The 19,508-nt window shown below is 41.2% G+C and overlaps 1 protein-coding gene across 1 annotated transcript in view; it reads right to left on the bottom strand.

The window, feature by feature from the left end:
• Positions 1-5,880: 5,880 nt before the first annotated feature.
• The window catches only part of LHCGR (luteinizing hormone/choriogonadotropin receptor), a 231,427-nt gene continuing 217,799 nt past the window's right edge, over positions 5,881-19,508 (bottom strand). Inside the window, exons 14-16 of the mRNA XM_066372725.1 lie at positions 15,632-15,817; positions 11,947-12,027; positions 5,881-7,027 (exon numbers count right to left, since the gene is read on the bottom strand). Coding sequence (XP_066228822.1) covers positions 5,881-7,027; positions 11,947-12,027; positions 15,632-15,817 — 1,414 coding nt within the window. The remainder of the gene's footprint in view (positions 7,028-11,946; positions 12,028-15,631; positions 15,818-19,508) is intronic.

Below are 19,508 nucleotides of genomic sequence, written 5' to 3'. Positions count from 1 at the left end.
GGTCCTGAATGAGAACTTAATCTTTTATTAGTTTTGAGAACTTGGAGAAGTTGTAATAAAGTTTTTTCTGCTATAAAATGTGAATAATAATATCTGTATCATAAAATTTTATGATGATTAAATGGGTTAACATGTAAAATATGTTTTGCATATAATAAGCTTTCAACAAAACTTATTTTAAAAGTTGAAAATATACAAAAAACACTGCAATCAAAACTGGAACTTCATTGTCCTATAAGAATCAATTCTGATAAATTAAAATATTTTTTAGCAAAATTGGATATATATTTCTATACCACCAAAGATAGAAAGGATGAAATTTAAATATTTTTAATCCTTTTACATACAAAGGAAAAAGCCCATTTTTTTTCTTATAAATTTTGTAACTTTGGTTTAATTCTGCACATGTATTGCACACTATTGCCAAGATCCTGAGCAAAGAGAGAAGATAAGGAGTTTACATTCTCTTTAATGTCTCATTGGTCTTTAGGGACTAAACACCCAACCAAGAACATAGGCTGAAAAGTACCTTTAGATGTTTACCTTACATTAAATTTTAAATAATAAAACCTAGGCAGGGGATAACTAAAAGTCTCTAGAACAGCACTGTCCAATAGAACATTCTGTGATGATGAAAATATTCTGTCTATGTTGTCCAATAGGGTAACTGCTAGGCATGTGTGGCTATTGAACATTTGAAATGTGGCTAGTGCAAATGAGGAACTACATTTTCTTTTATTAATTTATTGTATTTACATAGATTCTAAAGTCACACGTGTTCCCCAGTACATACCCCCATCTCCCTCCCCATAACACCCTCCCCCCTTCCCTCTAGGATTCGCTTTTCTGCTCTCATCCCATCATATCACCTTATCATCCCCTTTCCCTCTGTTTGCTTTCCTTCTGGATCCTTTGATACCACCTCTGTCTCTATTCTACTCAGTTCATATTGTTCTTTGGATTCCTCATGAGTGAGGTCATACGATATTTTTCTTTCTCTGCCTGGCTTATTTCACTTAACATAATAGTTTCCAGTTCCATCCATGTTGTCATAGAAAATAATTTCCTTCTTTTTCATGGCCCCATAGTATTCCATTGTGTATATGTACAACAGCTTTTTAATCCAATCGTCTACTGACAGACATTTGGGCTATTTCCAGGTCTTGGCTATTGTAAACAATGCTGCCATAAACATGGGGGTGCATTTCTCCTTTTCAAACTGTGCTATGGTATTCTTGGGGAATATTCCTAAAAATGGGATGGCTGGGTCAAAAGGCAGTTTAATTTTTAATCTTTTGAGGAATCTCCATACTGTTTTCCACAGTGGCTACACCAGTCTGCATTCCCATCAGCAGTGCAGGAGGGTCCCCTTTTCTCCACATCCTCGCTAGCACTTATTCTGTGTAGTTTTGTTGATGAGTGCCATTCTGACTGGTGTGAGGTGATATCCTATTGTGGTTTTAATTTGCATTTCTCTAATGATTAGTGATATTGAGCATTTTTTCATATGCCTATTGGTCTATATGTCCTCTTTGGATAAGTTCTATTCATTTCTTTCGCCCATTTTTTGATTGGATTGTTTGTCTTTCTGGTGTTGAGTTTTACAAGTTCATTATAAATTTTGGTTATTAACCCCTTATTAGACGTACTGTCGAATATGTTCTCCCATTGTGTAGTTTGTCTTTTTATTCTGTTCTTATTGTCTTTAGCTGTGCAAAAGCTTTTTAGTTTGATATAGTCCCATTTGTTTATCCTGTCTTTTATTTCACTTGCCCGTGGAGATAAATCAGCAAATATATTGCTGCAAGAGATGTCAGAGAGCTTACTGCCTATGTTTTCTTCTAAGATGCTTATGGTTTCATGGCTTCCATTTAAGTCTTTTATCCATTTTGAGTTTATATTTGTGAATGGTGTAAGCTGGTGGTCTAGTTTCATTTTTTTTCAGGCAGATGTCCAATTTTCCCAACACCATTTGTTGAAGAGGCTGTCTTTACTCCACTGTATGCTCTTACCTCCTTTGTCAAATATCAGTTGTCCATAGAGCTGTGGGTTTATTTCTGGGTTCTCTGTTCTGTTCCATTGATCTATATGCCTGTTCTTATGCCAGTACCAGGCTGTTTTGAGTACAATGGCCTTGTAGTATAACTTGATATCAGGAAGTGTGATACCTCCTGCTTTATTCTTCCTTTTCAAGATTGCTGAGGCTATTCGTGTTCTTTTTTGGTTCCATATAAATTTTTGGAATATGTGTTCTATATCTTTGAAGTATGTCATTGGTATTTTAATTAGTATTGCATTGAATTTATAAATTGCTTTGGGTAATATAGACATTTTAATGACGTTTATTTTTCCTAACCATGAGCACGGTATATGCTTCCACTTGTTTGTATCTTCCTTGATTTGTTTTATAATTTTCTGAGTACAAGTCTTTAATCTCCTTGGTTAAATTTATTCCTAGGTACTTTATTTTTTTGGTTGCAATAGTGAAGGGGATTGTTTCCTTAACTTCTCTTTCTGACAGTTCATTGTTGGTGTATAAAAATGCCTCTGATTTCTGAGTATTAATTTTATATCCTGCCACCTCGCTGAATTCATTTATCAGGTCCAGTAGTGTTTTGACTGAGACTTTAGGGTTTTCTATACACAGTATCATATCATCTGCAAATAATGATAGTTTTACTTCTTTTTTTCTAATTTGGATGCCTTTGATTTCTTCTTCTTGTCTGATTGCTGTGGCTGGGACTTCCAGGACTATGTTGAATAAGAGTGGTGAAAGGGGGCACCCCTGCCTTGTTCCTGATCTTAAGGAGATTGCTTTTAATTTTTGCCCATTGATTATGATGTTGGCTGTGGGTTTGTTATAGATGGCCTTTATCATGTTGAGGTATATTCCCTGTATTCCTACTTTGCTGAGAGTTTTGATCACGAATGGGTGCTGGATTTTATCAAATGCTTTTTTCTGCATCTGTTGAAATTATCATGTGGTTTTTCTCCTTCCTTTTGTTTATGTGAAGAATCCAATGTTAAATCAAATTGATGATTTGCAAATATTTATCAGCCTTGCCTCCCCAGAATAAATCCCACTTGATCCTGGTGTATGATTTTTTTCATATATTGCTGGATCGGGTTCGGTAGTATTTTGTTGAGAATTTTAGCATCTAGATTCATCAGGGATATTGGCCTATAATTCTCTTTTTTTGTGTTGTCTTTGCCTGGTTTTGGATTCAGAATTATGCTCGCCTCATAAAAGGAGCTTGTAAGTCTTCCTCTTGAATTTTTTTAAATAGCTTGAGAAGCATAGGAGTTAGCTTTTCTTTGAATATTTGGTAGAATTCACTTGTGAAGCCATCGAGCCTTGGGCTTTTGTTTGTTGGGAGTTTTTTATAACTGTTTCGATATCATTTGTTGTAATCGGTCTGTTTAGGTTTTTTGATTCTTCCTGATTGATTTTTAAAATATTATATGTTTCAAGGAATTTCTCCATTTCATCTAGGTTGTCTAATTTTTTGGCATACAGTTCTTCATAGTATTTTTTTTACAATCCTTTGTATTTCTATTGTGTCAGTTTTTATTTTTCCACTCTCATTTCTAATTTTATTTATTTGAGTATTCTCTCTTTTTTTCTTGGTGAGTTTGGTTAAAGGCTCATCGATCTTGTTTACTTTTTCAAAGAACCAGCTCCTTGTTTCATTGATCCTCTGTATTGTTTCTTTAGCCTCTATGTCATTAATTTCCACTCTGATCTTTATTATTTCCTTCCTCTACTACCTCTGGGCTTTACTTGCTGTTCTTTTACTAGTTCTTTTAGATGTAGGGTTAAGTTGTTTATTTGAGCTTTTTCTAGCTTCTTAAGGTATTCCTGTAATTCTATGAACTTCCCTCTCAGGACTGCTTTTGCTGTGTCCCATAAATTTTGAGTTGATGTATGCTCATTATCATTTGTTTCTAGGAATTTCTTTATTTCTTCTTTGATCTCATTGTTAAACCATTCATTATTTAATAATATGCTATTTAGTTTCCTTGTCTGGGGATTTCTCTTATTCAATTGGGTTGCATTTCTCTGCCTTCCCATATTGTCTGTGTATAAGAAGGTTTTGGCCACTGTAGTCCTATGGGTGTGGCCTCTTTGTTCCCTAGGTATAGTCTGTCTGCAGGCCCACCACCCCCTCTGCCATTGCCTCCTGCATTCAGGCATTTGGGTATGGGCATTGTCAGGTGCAGCTCTGGCTGTCGCTACAGTTTCTGCCTCTCCTTTATGGGAAGGGCTGTGTTCATGTGCCAGGGTCTACAAGCCTTAGCCTTCACCCTGCTGCTTTGGGTGGGGTGGTGCACTGCACCTGGGGCTGCAAGCCTCGGCACTGTGGGCAGGGGTGAGCACCTTTGCTCAGCCACGGGTCTCAGCCTGTTCCCGGGCTTTCACCTTGCCCCTGCAGGCGAAGTTGTACTCACCTGTTGGGTCACAAGCCCTGGCTCTGCTGGCCGGGCAGGGCTGCATGCTTGCACTCAGCTGCAGGTCTTTGCAGATCCAAGGCTTTTGCCTTTCCCCTGTGGGTTGGATTGCAGGATGGTCCACAGCTGGCAGGACGGCTTTTTTGTGCCCCTTTTGCCCCCACCCGGCGAGACTGATCTCACATCAGGCCTCAGTCGTGGCCCGGCCTGGCTTCTGCCCCTACCCACAGGACCGTGCTTCAGCGTCCTGCCGCTGCCCGCCCTCCGCTAGCCCTCAGCAGTGTGGTTGGGAGCATTGCACCTCAGACCCTAGCACTCATACTGTATTCCTTAAGGTGCCTTCCTTCTAAGCAACTCTGCTCTGAGTGCCGCAGAAGAGCTTGTTTGACTGGTGTCCTGCTTCCCTTTGCTGGTATTGCTGGTTCCAGGGGAAATATTCACTTCAGATTTAGGGAGTGACTCAACCCAGGGGTTAGGGTGGCTGTCACTCAAAGTGTTTCTCCCTATTCCTGCTAGATTACACTCTCTTCCTGCTACTCCAGTCCTCTCCTCTCTCCCCATACCCCAGAGCCCTGGGTGAGTGGTTGTGAGAGAGGTTTTCTGTGTGGTTCCTTTAAGAAGAATCCTGGGTCTGAGAAATCTCTTTCTCTCAAACAGTATCCTGACTTATTTTGAAGCTAAATACTGTCCATATGCTTTTTCTAGGTTCTATGGCTGCAGGCTGGGGCTTTGTTCCTGGGGCTCAGGGCCCTCCCCTCTTCACTAAACTCACTTCCCGCCACGTGAGTCTCTCCAAGCTGCCGTTTGCTCTGGGAGCTGGGCAGCCCTCTCTGCATTTCTGCTTTTCCTACCAGTCTCTGTATGGCTTCAGTATTCCTTGGTTGAAGAGTCCTCTTAGTTTAGTCCAAAGTTGGCTTTTTTAGATGATAGTTCTTAAAATTAGGTTGAGGGGGAACTACATTTTAAACTTAATTTTTATTTAGCTACATGTGGCTAGTGGCTACCACATTGGACTGTGCATCTCTAGAGTGCATTTCTCAAACTATCTGAGGAAAAGAGTTATTTTAAATCTTTTATGGATCATTTTTATAAAATGCAATATAAATTACTACAAAGTTGAAATGAGAAAAAAAACATCAAGGATGCAAAATTTCACCTTATTTTTTAATAGTAGATTCAACAGACAAAATTGCTATAAAAGTTTTTAAACACTCTCAACTTCTGTGTTGTGTGTTATCAGGTACCAATGACAAATAATTTTTAGACTGTTGATGGTCATGGACTGTACTTTGAACTAGGTATAGGTCTCTCTTTGCCTAATGTGCCTAAGAATAAATAATTTTCTAAAACCAGCTCTTTGTTAAAATTACTAATACAGATAATTTTTACATATTTAAATATGGTTCAATAATGTGGTTACTGATGTAACAGTTAACAGTCTTTACAATAAGTCTTGTCAACTGTATAATGACAGGGCAAAGTGGTCAGCTTTAGAGTGGACTGGGAAGGCTTATTTGATCCAGTGAAGCCATTTTTGCAGTTGGAGGTATAAGCTGAAAAATTCTTCCTTCTATAAAGTTCAGCTCGATGTTTACAGCAGCCAAATTTGCTCAGCAACAGAAAGAAATCCCTTCGAAATGCCTTTGTGAAAATTGCGTATAGAAACGGATTGGCACACGAATTGACAGGATAAAAAAGAACCAGTAAAACTTTAGAGTTGGTTACTGTGATGAGGGGAACTTTGAAGGCAGCTGATATGGCAAAAAAAGAGATAGGTGCCATGCAGGTGAAGTCAGTGAAGATGAGGATTGCCATTTTCTTAGCGATCTTTGTATCTTTGTTGGTAGCCATTAGATCTGGATTTTGAACTGCAAAATAAATTTTAATGTAGCAAGCACAAATGATGATGAAGGCCACCACATTGAGTATCAGAATGGTTAATATGTAGACTTGTGAGAGAGTGGTTTCCACATCCATGGGGAGGCAAATGCTGACCTTCATGTAACTGCTGACACCCACAAGAGGCAACATGGCAATTAGAGTAGAAAAGAGCCATCCTCCAAGCATAATCGGAATGGCATGTCTCAACCGCAGCGTTTGGTCCAGCTGAACAGCATAGGTGATGGTGTGCCATCTTTCTAGTGTGATGACTGTGAGGGTGTAGACAGAAAGTTCACTTGCAAATACAGTGAAAAAGCCAGCAGCACTACACCCACTTCCTGTCTGCCAGTCTATGGCATGGTTATAATACTGGCCTTTGGTTTGGGAATCAACTGTGGCTATGAGTAGCAGATAGAGCCCCATGCAGAAGTCTGCAAAGGAGAGATTGCACATGAGGAAACGGGGCACTGTCAGTTTATAACGACTGGTCAGGAGAACGAAGAGGACAGTTATGTTTCCCATGATGGCTAGGATATTAATCAGCCAAATCAGGACCCTAAGGAAGTCATAGCCCATAATATCTTCACAGGGATTAAAAGCATCTGGTTCAGGAGCACATCGAACTGTCTTGGGTGAGCAGAAATCATAGTCATAGTCCCAGCCACTCAGTTCACTCTCAGCAAAGATGGCAGAATAACTGTAAGAAGAATATTTAGGCTCAGTGTAAACTTAAGGGATTTTCTATGATTCTGATTATTTTAAAAAATTCAACAACCATCCTTAGTTTTTTTTTTAAACCTAATAAACAAAAAAGCAACAAAGCCACAATACTCTCAGTCTTACATTTATTTGTTAAATTATCTGAGAGCTCTGAATTGATGTAGGAGTTTCTTAAGGGAATAAAAAAACCATTTGACTCTTTAATAAATAGATTTTATACGTTGATGCAAAGGCAATGCAACTGTTTACAGAGGATTTTTTTAAAAACAAATATAAAGGCATATGCTTGCTAAATGGAAAAGAATTCTTTCTTGGAATTTTCTTAACTATATTGTTTAATTACCAACCACACTGATGTAGCTGTTTGTGGCAGAACACAAATGGGACTGGAAGACTCACATTGTTGACCATAGGCAGCTAGTGGTGGACTTGCTTGCACCTTAGTCCCTGCTAATAAAATAGCCCAGAGGGAAATAGAAACCAAAGATGGATTAGTAGAACCCTAGAAGCAGAGGAAGAATATAGGCATGGACAATAGGAAGAAACTGTGAAAATAGATACTCTTTGGGGTATAAATTAAATTCAGGGAGTGGAGTGAAGAGGGACACTGTGCCTAGTGAAGAAACAGTCCCACCTCTGCCACCCCCTTCCTCCCAACCCCATTGCTACTGTTTGAGTTCAGGTTTTCATCCTCTTTTAAGGGTCAATTACATTTTCTTCCTGGTATCCTTCCTCCAATTTTAGCTGTCAGCCAGTCCATTTTTACATTCCTCCTAAAATGGCCTTTATTTTCTTCTTTTTCCAAGTGAGAGGAGGGGAGATAGACAGATTTCTGCATGTGCCCTGATTGGGCCCTCCTGGTAACTCCTGTCTGGGGCCATGCTCTCAACTGAGCTATTTTCAGCGCCTGAGGCAGAGGCTCCATGGAGCCACCCTCAGTGTGTGGGGCTAATGCGCTCGAACCAATTGAGCCATAGCTGTGAAAGGAGAAGAGAGAGAGACAGTGGGGGAGAGAGAGAGAGAGAGAGAGAGAGAGAGAAAGGGGGGGGGTGGAGTAGCAGGTGGTCGCTTCTCCTGTGTGCCCTGACTGGGAATCAAATCCAGGATATCCACATGCCGGGCCAACACTCTACCACTGAGCCTGCTGGCCAGGGTGGCCTTTCTTAAGTACAAATCTATTATTTCAAACTTTTCCTAGGTTCTCATTGGCTATGGAATAAAATCTAGACTCCTTGTGATGACCTCCATGTTCCTCCTCGATCTCGGTTCTGCCTCCTTCTCCAATCCAATCTCCAGGAAGCTGTAGTGCTGCACAGTTCAGAACATGGGCTCTGAAGCAAGACTGCCTGGGTTTCAGTCTTTACAGGCTGGGTAAACCAGGAGAGTTACTTAACATCTCTGTGCCTCAAATACTTTATTTGCAAAATAGGTATAACCTTATCTTCCTTGTTAGGGTCATGCTAAGGATTAAATGCACTAACACATGTAGAATGTTTAGAATAAATCCTGACATGTATTAAATGGTCAGTGAATGTAAGGCATTCCTATGATTATCTTGCACATCCCCTGTGCAGTTGTCCTTGTGGGCACATAAAGTGACTTGTGGTTCTCAGATTAAGTCCCACTGTTCCATCCTCTGTTTTTGTATGCATGTGCTGTTTCTTCTTCCCTTCCTCTCATTACTCTGGTGAATTCCTCCTCATCCTTAGAGATAAGATCCTTTGTGATCCTCTTTCATGATGCTACACTTCCAAGGAGTTTATTACTCCTCATCTCTGACATGACAGTGCATAGATACTATTGTCATTACGTGATGATGTGTGTCTGACTTCTTTAACAGTTTATTAGCTCCTTGAAACTAGGAGACTAGGTTTTATTTATTTCTGAAATCTCAGTGCCTCATACAGCTTTGGCTCAGAGTGTCCATTCAATGGATATCTGTGGAATGAATAAGCTAGAGTGATCTTAGCTCTGAGAGGAATTGAGAGGCTCACTGCATACAGTATGATGCATGTTGGCTCAGCAAATTTTCTCTTTGCCCGCAGTCTGCTACTGTAATCTTGGGAGCTGGAGCATAATTTTTTTTTTTTTTTACACTGTAGGGGCTATTACAATTATGTATTTCACCTGAGAGTCCCTCACACATTAAAAGAGTATTTTTCTCCACTTTCAAAACTTAGCTTCTCATGTTGTATATATTGAAGTGTGTACCTAATTCAATTAGTGGATAAAATGATGTATTTGAAGAGTACAATTATGAAAGGGAAAGAACACGGATTTAAAAAAGAAGAAAAAGACATCTATGACCCAGGACTTTAAAAAGGTGCCAACATTCAGAGAAATAAACACAAGGCTGGAGAAGGACTGCCGTCATGCACAGAGGGCGACCAGGGAACCTCACCAGCTTTATTATTAAATGTAAGCAGCACATTTGTCCTCATTTCAGGCACATCAATATAATTACCTATTTTTTAAGCTTTAAAGAGATAGGGTGGTTATAAAGGACGATTATAGAAAATAGGTTATTTCTTTCACTCAGAAAGTCCATAGAACATCTCATTGAATCCCACCTTTTATTGGTAGGGAAACCAAGATTACAGCAGGGAAGTGCTTGCCTAAGACCCTCAGCACGAGGCCCCAGTGGCAGCGCTACGAGGTCCAAGGGCCTTTCCTCTCCGTCACCATCTCCCAGTCAGTGTTTTCCTCAGTGTCTTTGAACCACTTCCATCAGAGTCACTGAGATGTTTGTAAAATACAGATTCCTGGCTTTACTCCAAATCCTAAATCAAACTTTCTAGGGACAGAGCCTAGGGATCTGCATTTTAAGTAAGATTCCCTGGGTGATTCCTACCCAATAATAGCCTTTATCAAATCAAGTGAATGCTTTCCAACTGTTGCTGCCTTAATTTCCCTTACTTCTTTCCTCTGATCAAAACTTCTTCAGCTTCTAGAAGCACTGATTTGAACTTCTAAAAGTTCAGCCAGGATTTCTGAATAAATTTATATCAATAAGAGGTCAGGTGTATTTTCTCTCCCACTCCTCTGGTCGTTTGCCTGTCCTTCCTTCTGTCCTTCTTCCCTTCCTTCGTTTCTTTCTCCTTTCCTTTTGTGCCACTGGACCTATGTCTAGCAATTTTCTCCTCGGCGATTTGTCTTCAGATCAGATACCCATCTGCTGAGCTTACATTTGTGTCCTGGGATGGCTCCAGAGGGCAGCAGCATGCTTATTGACAAAACCTAGCATGGAGTGGTGCTTAGTGCTGAAGATGTATGCAGTGAAAGTAAATAGACTTGCACAGGCAATATTGAGGCCGAGGAAGGAGTGGCAGCAGACCACTGTTCTGGTCACAATGAACAAAGGACAAGAGACAGGAGTTTTAGGAGAACAATGGGGCCAGCCATAGCAGTAAGGACACCATGATATCTTGGAGAGAGCAGGTAAGTGTTAGTGGTTGGTGCTAGAGTTTCTAAAGCCTAGGGACTCAGGAATAGCAATCTGGTAGAAAAGGGGAGGTAAGGGATTCACCATAAAAAATATTTTTGCAGAAAGTGTACTTTTTAAACTTAAATTACAAACTTCAGGTAGTTTGGGGGATGCTAGAGATGAGGGAATTTATTTTAAAGCAGTGTTAGCAAACTTGAAATTGTGTGCTCATTTGGGAAGGCTTGCAGTGGAAGCTAATAAAGATTATTGAGAGTGAGCTAAACTATTCCCTCCCCAAATCATTCTTTGGTGCTACCATTGACTGTATCCAAAAAAGCCGTACAATTGCAAAAGAGTAATGTGGAAGGTAAGGGATGGAGAGACTATCAAGAGGGAAGAGTGTGAAGAGTGTGGAAAAGGAACCCTAGAGGCCAGATGGTGAGAGACCTAATTAAAAGAAAAAGAAAAGGTCACAGAGTATAATATTTAAAATGTACCTTCCATGCTGTGACATTCTTCAACAGCTCCCTGCACTCTCATATTTCTGAAAGCCAAATGGTATTTCTGCTATCCCTTACAGATGAGGGCAGAAGGCTCCACAAGGATGCCTTGTCCAGGAATATCCAGCATTACAGGGACATGATTGCCAAGGATTCACATCCAACTCTGAGGGGCCCTGAAGCCTTTCATCACGCTACCCAGCTACCTCCGTATAACTTGTAGATTGATAGGAGGGTCAAAAGAAGAGAAAAGAAACAAGATGTGGACGAGGGAATGGAGATTGACAGGGTATCTTAGAAGGGCATCTGGTTTTGTAGCTTGAAGGACATATGGGGGGAACGATAAACTTCTAAATAGCAGTAAATGTGGCCTGCTTTTTTTCCTTTTTTTTTTTTACATTTGAAGGTATGTGAAATGCCAAGACAGCCAGGAAGAATATTTTAAAAAGTCAGTCAGTAGAATGGAAACATAGCTCCCATCTAGTCTATGTTGGTGATAGCATTAAGGGCAAGTAATTTTAAATTCCAGAGCAAAATGGTCAAGATAGCCTATGTCTCTCTGAAGGAACTGGCTACTTCTAGAGTCTGCCGTCAGTTAATCTTGGTAGGATGCCGATCATACGTCCAGTGAATATTCCTACAAATGATGCTGTCATTTAAACAAACTCATAATGAGATTAAAATACTGCAAATAAAATTTGAATTTCTGATGAGAATTTAATATTGTAGAATGAACATGTTGGTTCTTATTTAGAGAGTTGTTTTATTTTTAACCAGTTGAATGAGATACCTGATCAACTGGAGGCCACTTGAAAAGAAAAGTTCTCATTTTGAAGCCATTAAAAAAATGCCTTGCAAACATCCCCCCAACCAAGACTTTATCAAAAGGAAATTGTTGACACTGATAATAATAATAAGGGGCGCACAGAATGAGACGCAGCTTCCCGAGTTTCTTTGCATGCAAATACTTACAGTGTTTCATTATTTGGTTTCCTTGCTGTGCTTTCACATTGTTTGGAAAAGTTTTCAAAAATGGAAAATGAAAAATTCTGCCTGAAAGAGAAGCGGCGGGGGAAAAAAAGCAGTTGAGCTTTTGGTCTTTAAACTGAATCTGATCACGTCTATTTATGCTTTGTTCATCCAAATTCTTTACCTATTACCCCAGCTTGGTGTTCTGCACCATTGTCCTAACTGAAATGCTTCCTGGGGAGAGAGTAAAGGCTTCTGAATTGTCATTAGAGTGCTTCCAGCTTTGATAAAATGCTTCTGAATGCTAAGTGTTTTGTGTGGGCTCTGGAGATGAAAAAAAAAACACCCAACTCTTAAATTTGTTATATTGAATCACAGATTTTTTCAGTGCTCATTAAAAGCTACCTTTACGGTGTATTAAGGTTTGCTCCTCACCACTCTCCTCACTGCGCTGGCCTTGATGAACAAATAACCCTTCGGAGTTCATGGCTTTGAATTTGTAAGTGGGAATCTCTTCTGTAAGGATTTGAAGGTGCTGCACCTGACATCATTATGTGAATTTTCTGCTTTTCTCAGTTATGTGCAGGAGCACGTGTGGGTGCTCCTTTTCCCTTTATCTTTCCCTTTAATCAGTTTATCCAATAGAAAAGGGGGGGAAAGGGCAAGGAATTAAAAGAAGACCTATCCTTACATTCTTAAAATGAAACCAAAGGGAGGAACAAAGAAAAAGTTGATGAGAAAAGAGAAGTAAGGAGATCAGGCTGTGAGAACTTCTATCTTTCCTAAGGAGGAAGGAGAAATGAGGCCATCCAAACTTGGACGTTTCTATATATGATTCTTCCCCACTATTAACAAGACAGTTCCTTTTAGGAATGACTTTGTATAGAAGCAGGAAAGTGCAGAATATATCCGAACTATTGACCTACTGGACTCACTTTAAAACACTAATCAACTTGTTATTTGGGGTGAGGATGATACAGCCTGAAATTTGGATCAGATTTTGTGAGTGTGTGTGTGTGTGTGTGTGTGTGTGAGAGAGAGAGAGAGAGAGAGAGAGAGAGGGAGAGAGAGAGAGAGAGAGAGGGAGAGAGAGAGAGAGAGAGAGAGAGGAAGGGAGAGGGAGGGAGGGAAGGAGGGAGGGAGGGAAAGACGGACTGGCTCTAATCTAACACTAAGAGATTGTGTGAACCAATTTACAGTTAACATGAAATGTGGTTGTTCTTGTCCTTCAGATAATAGCACTAAGTTCCGTCTACTCTATCTTTTTTGAAATTTTAATCATAGATACCAAGGAGGTCTTTGGGGCCATCTGTCCAGGCAGCTGTGAGCATTATCCCGATTTAGCAGCTACAGGGCAGGGGTGACTCAGAGACTGCATAAACATTATTCCACTGGCCCAGCTTCAGGCTCTGTGTCCTCCCTAGCATTCAAGGATCCGAGCTTTAGTGATACGGATGGAGTCAGTTAATTCCAATCAAGACAACCCCTATGTGTCTACATTCCCATTACACTTTGATACTGGCCCACAGTTGTATTACCCCCTCCCCCTTTTATACATAGAGGTAGTCTCTTTCATCTATGGAACAAATCCCCTGAACTAGTTATTACATGTCAGTACTTTCAGGTTTGTGCCCTCTTTACCACAACAGTCATGTCCAGAATGAGCTTTATCATAAACCAGTGTCTGTATTGTTCTGTTGGTCTCTCCCCAGCTTTGCTCATTTTTAGCCTATCTTCCCTTCTGCTGCCAGAGGGATGTTTTACAAAAGGAATCTGAGTAATTGTGCTTTAAATTCTTCAGTGGTTCCCCCTCCTCTGAACAGCTTGGCCAGGCATTCAGAACCCTTCCCTCATTCCCCTTCCTTCCTCCGTGTGCCCAGAAGTCTCTTGTTCCAGTTTTTCTGAGTGACTTTCACCCTGCTGTCTCTTGTCTTTGTACCTTCACAGGAACTATTTTATCTTTTTTGCATGCTTTTCCCCACACCTGCCTAACCAGCTCCTACCTCTTCTTCCAGGCTCAGAAGTCACTTCCTCAGGAAGCCTTGCATACGCCCTGCTACCATTTACAAACTCTTCCTTGGTGCTCCCAAAGCACTCCCAAACAAACAAGCAAACAAACAACCGTGAAATAAAACAGTGAAATAGACAAGAAAACTGCAGAGCATATCACATGCACAAAGTTAAGTATTGCTTTGTTTTGTTTCAGTTACATGTGTGATGTGCACTGGGTTATGATGTAAAAAAGGTAGTTCTTGCCGTGCATTTCAATAATAATAATAAAGTCTGAAGAGCAATGCTTTAAGGAAAGACTGAAACCCTACACACCCTGCCAGTCCATTCTGGACTGATGTGAATCAGCAGTAAGATGTCCTTACTGGACACAAACCAGCCCGAAGCCTGTGCCCTTTCTGTCCCCTGAGCTGATCCTTAGGGAGTTAGGATTCTGTTCCGAAACAGATGATCTGCTGCTGCTAGAGAAATAGCTTAAAACAAAAGCCTTCTGTAGGGAATTTTTTGGGGGGTCTATTTTACATTAAAGATTAAGATATTAGGTAAAATTTACCCTCTTGAGGCCACTTCTCTCATCTCTTTAGAAAGGATGCTCTCATATAAGGGTTAGAGCTAATTGAGCTTCAAAATGCCAGCTTTGTATCAATTTTGCAGCTGCTATTACAGCCTGATAATTTTTTTTTTTTTGGTATTTTTCTGAAGTTGGAAACCGGGAGGCAGTCAGACAGACTCCCGCATGCGCCCAACTGGGATCCACCCGGCACGCCCACCAGGGGGCGATGCTCTGCCTATCTGGGGCACTGCTCTCTTGCAACCAGAGCCATTCTAGCGCCTGAGGCAGAGGCCACAGAGCCATCCTCAGAGCCCAGGCCAACTTTGCTCCAATGGAGCCTTGGCTGTGGGAGGGGAAGAGAGAGACAGAGAGGAAGGAGAGGGGGAGGGGTGGAGAAGCAGATGGGTGCTTCTCCTGTGTGCCCTGGCTGGGAATCGAACCTGGGACTCCTGCATGCCAGGCTGACGCTCTACGACTGAGCCAACCGGCCAGGGCTATAGCCTGATAATTTTTTTTTTTTGTATTTTTCTGAAGTTGGAAACGGGAAGGCAGTCAGACAGACTCCCGCATGCGCCTGACCAGGATCCACCTGGCACGCCCACCAGGGGGCGATGCTCTGCCCATCCGGGGCGTCACTCTGTTGCAACCAGAGCCATTCTAGCACCTGAGGCAGAGGCCACAGAGCCATCCCCGGCACCCGGGCAAACTTTGCTCCAATGGAGCCTTGGCTGTGGGAGGGGAAGAGAGAGACAGAGAGGAAGGAGAGAGGGAGGGGTGGAGAAACAGATGGGTGCCTCTCCTGTGTGCCCTGGCCAGGAATTGAACCCAGGACTCCTGCATGCCAGGCTGACGCTCTACCACTGAGCCAACCGGCCAGGGCTTACAGCCAGATAATTTAAGGCTATACTTCAATTAGCTCAGGATAGGGTACATAGGCCTTCCATCTGCAGGGTGAACTGGAACCAGTTTTCAGAGGAACCAGGGCGGTTCATTTCCTTCTTGTCTATCTGAAAGTGATCCTGAAGGCAGGGAGCAAAAGGTCAGGGAGCCATGGCCCAGTTTTCTATTTTGATAGCTGAGTTTCTGCCACAGCTTGGCAGGCTTTACCTTTTGTTTTCAACTTACTCTTTTGTTGGCCAGTTTCTAAACGCACAGCAGTGGCTGGGGTAAGTCAGTATAGCTTCCAGGAGATTTGAAAATTTCTCTCTTAATGGCAATTTTTTTAGAGAATAGGATGATGTGGCAATTAGCGTGTGGATGGACTCCAGTCCATAGCTAGGCAGGGCCTGCAGTCTGGTGGAAGAAATATCCCTGAAAAATAAAGGGGAGAAAGGCTTTTTATTTATTTATTTATTTATTTATTTATTTTATACATTTGATTCATAGAATGAAACCTTCTCTGAAAAATATCATCCTTGTGTGTTCTGAGGACTCTTTCCTCCATCTTGCCTTTCCCCTAATTTTCCATGTCAGTTACTCTCATTAAAATCTAAATTCAGGTGGCAAGATGGCAATGAAGTAGGCGGATGTACCAACTTCCACCTTCCAGAACCAAAGTGGATTACAACTTAATTTTAAGAACCATAATCTGGAAAAACCAACTTTGGACTAAACTAAGAGGACTCTTCAACCAAGGAACACTGAAGAAGCCACACTGAGACTGGTAGGAAAAGTGGAAATGCGGAGAGGGCTGCCCAGCTCCCAGGAGTGAACGGCAGCCCAGAGAAACTCGTGTGGCGGGAAATGAGTTTAGCGGAGTGGGGAGGGTCCTGAACCCCAGAAACAAAGCCCCAGCCTGCAGCCCCAGAGCCTAGAAGAGGCATACAGAAAGTATTTAGCTGCAAAACAAGTCAGGATACTGTTTGTGAGAAAGAGACAGATTTCTCAGACCTAGGATTCTTCTTAAAGGGACTGCACAGAAAACATCTCTCACAACCATCCACCTGGGGCTCTGGGGGATGGGAGAGAGAAGAGGACCAGAGTAGCAGGAAGAGAGTGTAATCTAGGAGGCCCAGGGAGAAACACTTTAGGGACAGCCACCCTAACCCCTGGGCTGAGTCACTCCCCAAATCTGAAGAGAATATATCTTCTGGAACCAGCGATACCAGCAAAGGGAAGCAGGACACCAGCCAAACAAGCTCTCCCACGGCACTCAGAGCAGAGTCCCTTAGGAAGAAGCTTTCGGGATTACAGTATTGAGTGTTAGGGTCTGAGATGCAGCGCCCCTACCCACATGGCTGAGGGCTGGCTGGAGGGTGGGCAGCAGAAGGATGCAGAAGTGCAGTTCCATCCTCAAGGGAAGAAGCCAGCAGGCCATGACTGAGGCCTGGGAGTGAGCTCAGTCTTGCCCTGAGGGGGTGGAGGGGATGCATGAAAGTGGTCAAACCCAGCTGTGGGCCGCCTGCAATCCAGACTGCTGGGGAAGGGCAGGAATCCCAGAAGAGGCGGAGACCCACCACTGAGAAAGGGTGCACTGGCATGCAGCCTCACCCGGCCTATGGAACCGAAGCTTTCAACCGGAGGGGCAAACCAGCTCCTCCAGTGGGGGTGGGGCAAAAGCCTGGAAGCAGGTGGAGGCCCGCAGGTGAGCAAAGGTGCTTACCCCTGCCTGCGATGCTGAAGCTTGTGGCCCCACCCATGGGGGGCTGGGTGAACATGGAGGCCTCAGAGGCTTGTAGACCTGGGCACATGATCACAGCCCCTCCCATGGAAGCAGGGAAGAAACTGGAGCAACAGCCCTAGTGGGCTGGCACAGGTAAGGCCCAAACCCAAATGTCCTAGGCAGCAGTGGCAGAGGGAGTGGCAGGCCTGCAGACAGACCACATTTAGGGAACACAGAGGCCATACCCAGTGGACTCCAGTGGTCAAAACCTTCTTATACACAGAAAAAATGAGAAGGCATAGAAATGCAACACAAATGAATCAAGAGAAATCCCCAGAAAAGGACTTGAATGAGTCAGATATAACCAAATTACCAGATTAAGAGTTTAAAATAACAATTGTTAGGATGCTCAAAGATCTTAAAACAATAATAGGTGGTCATTATGAACAACCTAAATAAAGAAATAGCAAATATAAAAAAGGACATTGAAATAATAAAAAAGAATCAGTCAGAAATGACAAATACAATGTCAGAAATGAAGAACACAATGGAAGGAATTAAAAGCAGGATGGATGAAGCTGAGGATTGAATCAGCGAGTTAGAAGACAAGATAAATGAAAGCACAGAAGCAGAGCAGAACAAAGAAAAGAGACTCAAAAAGTCTGAGGAAACTCTAAGAGAGCTCTGAGACAACATGAAGAGAAAAAATAATATCCATATTATAGGAGTTCCTGAAGAAGAAGAGAAAGAACAAGGGATAGAGACTTTGTTCAATCATATCATAGCTGAAAACTTCCCTAAATTAATACAAGAAAAAGTCTCACAAGTTCAAGAAGCACAGAGAACTCCATTAAAGAGAAACCCAAAGAAATCTACACCAAGATACATTATAACTAAAATACCAAAACTAAGTGATAAAGAGAAAATGTTAAAAGCTGCTAGAGATTAAAAGGCTATCACCTACAAAGGAGCCCCCATAAGGATGACATCAGACTTCTCAACAGAAACACTTGAAGCCAGAAGGGAATGGCAAGAAATATTCAAAGTAATGCAGAACAAGAGCTTACAACCAAGACTACTTTATCCAGCAAGGCTATCATTTAAAATTGAAGGAGAAATAAAAAGCTTTCAAGACAAAAAAAAGACACTCAAGGAATTCACTACAACCAAACCAATGCTAAAAGATATGCTAAGGGGCCTGTTGTAAACAGATCAAAGGGGAAAAAGAATATAGCAAAAGAGGAATACAGTTGTTAAAGAATAAAATGGAAATAAACAACTACATATCAATAATAACCTTAAATGTAAATGGATTAAATGATCCGATCAAAAGACATAAGAAAACAGGACCCATTCATATGCTGTCTACAAGAGACACACCTTAAAATAAAAGATACACATGGACTGAAGGTAAAAGGATAAAAAAATATTTCATGCGAATGGAAATGAAAAAAAAAAGCTGGGGTAGCAATACTTATATCAGACAAAATGGACTTTAAAACAAAGGCTATAGTAAGAGATAAAGAAGGTCACTATATAATGATAAAGGGAGCAATCCAACAGGATGATATAACCATTATAAATATCTATGAACCTAATATAGGAGCACCTAAATATATAAAGCAGACTTTGATGGATATAAAGGGCGAGATCAACAGCAATACTATAATAGTAGGGGATATCAATACGCCACTAACATCACTAGATAGATCCTCAAGAAAGAAAATTAACAAAGAAACAGCAGACTTAAAGGACACACTAGATCAACTGGATTTAATAGATATCTTTAGAACCGTTCACCCTAAAGCAGCAGAATATACATTCTTTTCAAGTGCTCATGGTACATTCTCTAGGATAGACCACATGTTAGGGCACAAAAGCAGTCTCAACAAATTTAAGAAGACTGAAATCCTATCAAGCATTTTCTCTGATCACAATGGCATGAAACTAGAAATCAACCACAACAGGAAAACTGAAAAATACTCAAACACTTGGAAACTAAATGGCATGTAAATAAATAACGAATGGGTTAACAATGAGATTAAAGAAGAAATAAAGAAATTCCTAGAAACGAATGATAATGAGCATACATCAATTCAAAATTTATGGGACACAGCAAAAGCAGTACTGAGAGGGAAGTTCATAGCATTATAGGCATATCTTAAGAAGCTAGAAAAAGCTCAAATAAACAACTTGACCCTGCATCTAAAAGAACTAGAAAAAGAACAGCAAGTAAAGCCTAAATGTAGTAGAAGGAAGGAAATAATAAAGATCAGAGCGGAAATAAATGACATGGAGGCTAAAGAAACAATACAGAAGATCAATGAAACCAGGAGCTGGTTCTTTGAAAAGATAAACAAGATCGATGAACCTTTAACCAGACTCACCAAGAAAAAAATG

Source organism: Saccopteryx leptura, chromosome 3, assembly GCF_036850995.1.
Source record: "Saccopteryx leptura isolate mSacLep1 chromosome 3, mSacLep1_pri_phased_curated, whole genome shotgun sequence".
Classification (NCBI taxonomy): Eukaryota; Metazoa; Chordata; class Mammalia; order Chiroptera; family Emballonuridae; genus Saccopteryx; species Saccopteryx leptura.
Note: the sequence above shows the minus strand (reverse complement) of the source record. Positions and strands in the feature narration are given on the sequence as shown.